General features: G+C 45.6%; 1 protein-coding gene across 1 annotated transcript; it reads left to right on the top strand.

Annotated features, from left to right (window-relative positions):
- The first annotated feature begins 236 nt into the window (after positions 1 to 236).
- Positions 237 to 1,349, top strand: SSTR5 (somatostatin receptor 5). The gene has a single exon (XM_010086518.1). It carries the CDS (start codon positions 237 to 239, stop codon positions 1,347 to 1,349), a length of 1,113 nt encoding a protein of 370 aa, XP_010084820.1.
- The last annotated feature ends 4,321 nt before the right edge of the window (positions 1,350 to 5,670 follow it).

A 5,670-nucleotide genomic window follows, 5' to 3' on the forward strand; every position in this document is an offset into this window, starting at 1 on the left:
TGAGCACTTGGGCGCTCTCAGTGTGAAAATACTTTATTCAGGCTTTGATCTCATCACATGTGCTAACTGCATAATAAAAACCCAAATTCTGACTATAGATAGACAATTAAACGATGTGTAAAGCTTACTTTGAATTCACACTTTCTTTCTCTCTTCCTTTTTTTCTTTCTAGGAACAAGATGCCCATGAAGTTTAACCTCTCTTAGCCTTAAAAGAAAAGCTGAGGAGTAAAAGTTATGGATCCTTTATACTTTTCCAACACATTTAGCCCAGAAGCTAGTTCCAGCGATGTGAATTCCTCTCTGCTGACAAACGTGACAGAGAACGGGACAGTCTCAGAGCAGCCTTCATTCAAATACATCCACAAAGTCCTGATTCCCATCTGTTACCTCCTCGTATGCGCCGTCGGGCTCAGTGGCAACACGTTGGTCATTTATGTGGTTTTGCGCTATGCCAAGATGAAAACCGTCACTAACATATACATCTTGAATTTAGCCGTTGCTGATGTCCTCTTCATGCTGGGCCTGCCCTTCCTGGCCACCCAGAACGCCATCTCCTACTGGCCTTTTGGCTCCTTTTTGTGCAGGCTGGTTATGACTCTAGATGGCATCAACCAATTCACGAGTATTTTTTGTTTGACTGTGATGAGCATGGACCGCTACCTGGCAGTAGTTCATCCCATTAAATCAACCAAGTGGAGACGTCCCAGGGTGGCCAAGCTCATCAGTGTGACTGTCTGGACATTCTCGTTCTTGGTGGTGCTTCCAGTCATCATCTTTTCGGATGTGCAGGAAGACTTTCATACCTGCAACATGAACTGGCCAGAGCCCGTCAACATCTGGTCGGCAGCGTTCATCATTTACACATCGGTCCTTGGTTTTTTTGGTCCTTTGTTGGTGATCTGTCTCTGCTACTTGCTGATCGTGATTAAAGTGAAATCTTCAGGGATCCGAGTTGGGTCTACGAGGCGCAGGAGATCAGAGAGAAAGGTGACCAGGATGGTGGTGATCATTGTGGTGGTCTTTGTGTTTTGCTGGCTCCCTTTTTACATGATGAACATTGTCAATTTGATATTTATACTGCCAGAAGACCCTGTGTTGGTAGGGGTGTACTTCTTCGTGGTGGTCCTGTCCTATGCAAACAGCTGTGCCAACCCCATTCTTTACGGATTTCTTTCTGACAACTTCAAGCAGAGTTTTCAGAAAGTCCTTTGCCTCCGGAAGGGTAATGGTGTAGAGGATGGTGACCCCATTGAACACAGGCAAGAGAACAGCAGCCGCCTGCAGGAATCGATGTTAACCCAGAGAAATATTGAATTCAATGGACATATGCAGACTAGCAAGGTCTAAGGGCATGGGTTGGTACTGCAAAGCACTGGTAGACCTGGAGAACTTGGGGACTTAAAGGAGAGATGAATTCAGAGCAAAGCTAAAATCTGGAGACCCGCAGGCTCGAATAGATGTATATAGACTTCACTCCCCTCCTTTTCCCAGCTAAAAGTGTCACGGGCTACACTGGGCTGTGTGACACTCTGACGATGTTTTAGCAAAGCCAGACTTGTGTTACCACTCTCTGTACTCTAGAGAACTGATCTACTGGTACACACTGCCGGCTTTGTACTGCTCGAGGGATGCAAAACAACACTAAACCTGTTTTAACTACCTTGTTAAGATGGGTTTGTGCTGCTTTGCACTGCTGGGATCAGCTTAAAGCAGAAAAGAGCTCAGAGAATATCTTTGGAAGTCTTCAAGGGGATCTCTCGAAAGAAAGACACTATTTCTTAAGAGGAAGTTTCATACAAAAAAGGCCACAGCACTGATCTTGAAATGGTGTACGAGCCATGGCTATAAAGTGCTGTGTAGTCCATTGGCATTGTTTTACTGTCATTAACCCATAGAAGAGATTCATAGTATTCGGGAATCTGTCAAACACAATAAGTAAGAATAAAAACAAGAGTGGCAAAATATTATTGAAAGGATTTGATGTATTCATAACACTTTCACATTCTAAACCAAACTGCATATAAATTGTAATGTAACCACTTTATTATTATGTAAGTGACGATGATCGTGAAGTCCTGGAAAGCTGTTGTGTGTATTTACTGGTTCTGAATGTAAGTACGGACATGAATATAAACTGTATTTTCAGAAATTAAACCAAGTTCAATCCCCTTCTGCCTATCCATTTCATGGCTCCGCCAGGCACTGTCAGGCACCGCACCAAAAAGATACAGTTGAGTCTTTGATGCTTAAATCATCGTAAATGCGATATGGTTTAGTGTGGTAGGGCCAAGTACAGGGACACACGAGGCTCTGTCCTGCTCTGACACCAAAAGGAAAATCATTGTGACTCATGGTGCTTGGGAGCTCAGGAGATAAATAGACATCCAGTGACTCACCATACAGCAGGGTCAGGGCAGCAAGGAACGGCACCCAGACCCCATTCCTGCCTCGTATCTGATCCAAGCTACCTGCGCTGTAATGAAAAGGAAGAAAGCAAATGAGATATTTATTTTATTCCAGGGAGAAACTATTTATTGTCTTTAGAAATTGCTTTCTGCCACCCACACAGGTCGCACAGTCGTTCTCTAAGGAAATTGATTTGTATGGAATAGTGAACAGGGCAGGGGACACAAAAGGAGAGGGCATCTCAGCCGCCCTCCCAACCTTTGGTGACCTTCTCCAGCATCTCTAAGGGACATGGCTGAACCACAGCACCAGCGGTAAATACCAGCCTGGCATTTGCACAAGCAAGGCAGGTTATTCAAATAACCGTAAACAAAGCATGATGCTGATGTGGTTCCTCCCTAGAGTGTAACCCAGAGGAGGGTGGACCAGAGAGGATGGATCCAGAGCCTGGTCCCTGGTTTGGGCTGTTGGTAGGTGCGTTCAGGCTCCTGGCGGTCGCAGGCTGTAGCCCACCTTCCATCCACCTGCACCGTTAATTCAAAATCGCAGCACAGCCAGGTTTACCTTGATTAATTAAGTCATGCAATATCTATTATTTCCGGAATTATCAGGCTGTTCCAGGCATAAATCAACTCTCTTATCAGTTCTTGAGACATGTGGAGTAATTAGTGCAGGCCTTTATGTCATCTCTGCCAACTCCATCTGCCTCCAGTTGATTAGCCAAAAGTTCTTCTCCAGTGACAGAATTAGAAAAACCCATTTTAGTTTGCAGATCATTTTGCAAGCAGCAGTAATAATTAATGCTCTCGCAGAGGGAGGGTGCCCCATGGAGGCAGCCCCGCCAGCCTGCTCCGCAGAAGCTCAGGGATGCATAATTCAAGGCAAAGCGTGTTGCTGAGTACATCCATGCCATCGCCAGTCACCCACCTGACCCTCTGCAGCAGCTGAGCTCCTAACACAGGGAAAATCAGCAGAGTGAGGGAACCAGAAGGTTGCTCACACTAGCAGCAAAGCTGAGCGACGCTGGCTGCTCTCACCAGCTATATGCTGTGATAGGATTTGCTCTGGAAGTAGCAAGACGCAGTTGTATGCAGAGAACAGGTGAAATGCCAGGGCAAGATTTAGGAACTTGCCTTGACTAAGCCTCTGCCTGAGTCGCTTCACCCCTTGTACATCAGTTTCTGTATCTGTACAACTGGGAAGAACGGTCCTGACCTCTGTCATACAGCATTCAGGGCTGACAGCACTGAAAAAAAAAACAAAAAAAACAAACCAAAACATTATAAATTGCTGTCTCCTGACAATGTCCTTGGAGCTCCACAAAAATCAGAGCTGGCGGTCCTGGGGAGAGGCAGTGCTTCGGGACCAGTGACAGCACCGAAAAAAAAAAAGCAAAAAAACAAAAAAACAAACCAAAACCAAACATTATAAATTGCTGTCTCCTGCCAATGTCCTTGGAGCTCCACAAAAATCAGAGCTGGCGGTCCTGGGGAGAGGCAGTGCTTCGGGACCAGAGGGAAGGGTGACATCGCTGCCAGTCCTCACTACTATTTTCCTAAAGCTGCCTGAGAGAAGGGCTGCTGGGGTATCTCAGTCTTCATTTTTGAGATAAATCATCTCACTTGGGGATTATTGAAGGATTCCTGATAAACGTCAAGAAAGTGCACCCAACAGCCTCGAAACCAGCAGCCCAGCAGAAACCTTTGGTAGCTTGGGACTGGCAGCACCACCACCAGAATGAAAATGTGCAAGGAACAAGTCTCATATTTAGCCTTTTATTTTTTAAAATATGTTTAGAGGTGGTGCAGAGACTCATGTATGATGCAGGGGGGTTGTGAGATGGACACTGGTTTGCCAGAAGGCTGCTCAGAATAGAAACAGAGGAATTTGGAGTCAGACAAAACCTGCAGACTCGGGGTGGTGGTTCGAGTTCAGGGGGTAGATAGCAAACCCAAAATGTCCCTCCAGAGATTTCACCCCAGGATCCAAACCCCCTTTTAGACTTCTTTCAGGCTGAGGTGTGTCAGTCCCACAGGGACTGTGAGAGTTACTTTAACACAACAAGAAAAACACGTTGCTAGAAAAAAGTTGCACACACAGAGATCAAGCCATATAACGAGAAGCAGGTGGAAGAATAAACTCCAAAATCAAAGAAAAAATAAAAACCTCCTCAGTGTATCAGGTAAGAACACAGAAGAACTGAAGAATACTCACAAGACCAACACTTGAGTAAAAACTTGAGTTGAAATATCGATCATTTCTGGGTAAGTTCTTATTTTCTCTTCAGGGAAAAAGCTAATATTCATTTCAAACCTCTCCGAGCATGGGAGAAAGCTAAAGAGGAGTGATAAATGAAGATCCAGGGTTTTATGGCTCTGTCACGTTAATCTGGTGCAGTATCAGGAGACGCCGGTGTACCAGCAATCCGGTGCATTAGGGACACTCTGTTTTTCTTTCCATGATGATTTTATAACGTGCTGGAAAGAAAAGCCAACAGCATTTCATGCCAAGACGCTTTATAAACATTAATCTTGCGCTAACAAAAGCCTCGTCTCTTACCCCAGAGGAAGAGGTGCAGTGCAAACGGCAACGTCCCTGTGTACCCGGTGGTTTCCCTGTTCCTTCCCCTGCCTCCGGGTCAGGTCAGCGTGTATCGTGAGCAGTCAGCGTGCGCTGACCATCCACCGTGAGCTTCCGAGAGATGCTGCAGAGCTTGTCTTCACTCTCCTTTGGTAAAACACTCTGGACAAAGGCTACAATTTATGCATCAAATAAAACAAACCCCAAAATCGTTTGCATATTTTCTGGGTCTAAAAACCCTTTTTTTTTTTTTTTTTTTTTTTTAAGTTCTCTGGCTGTTGCTTGTGAGGGTAACTCTTAGGTCTCTCACCTGCTGTGACAATCCTGCCCAAGCCCTCCTTGCAGGGCTGGCATCTCAGTCCCCAGCTCACTTCTGGGTGGCAGCACTGTCCCCTTGGGGACACAGGGGTCCAGCCCCCTGGGACGTCGGGGTTACTCCACTGCCGTGTCCAAACTAGCCCTGGAGCTTACTCCCGCATGGAGACTGAAGAGAAGTGGAGCGAATCAGTGCTGATCCCAGTGTGAAATCACATTTGCAGTGCATGATGAAGGGTTATACCTTGCTAATCACCCATTTTTTTCAACAGCTCATTTGATGCTCTGACCACAAGTGAGGATTAAAAAGACAAATTATGCTAAAAAGCGTGATCTATCTGCTGATCAAGCCAGGGATCCTCTTTCC

Source organism: Pterocles gutturalis, unplaced genomic scaffold (genome assembly GCF_000699245.1).
Source record: "Pterocles gutturalis isolate BGI_N339 unplaced genomic scaffold, ASM69924v1 scaffold8766, whole genome shotgun sequence".
Classification (NCBI taxonomy): Eukaryota; Metazoa; Chordata; class Aves; order Pterocliformes; family Pteroclidae; genus Pterocles; species Pterocles gutturalis.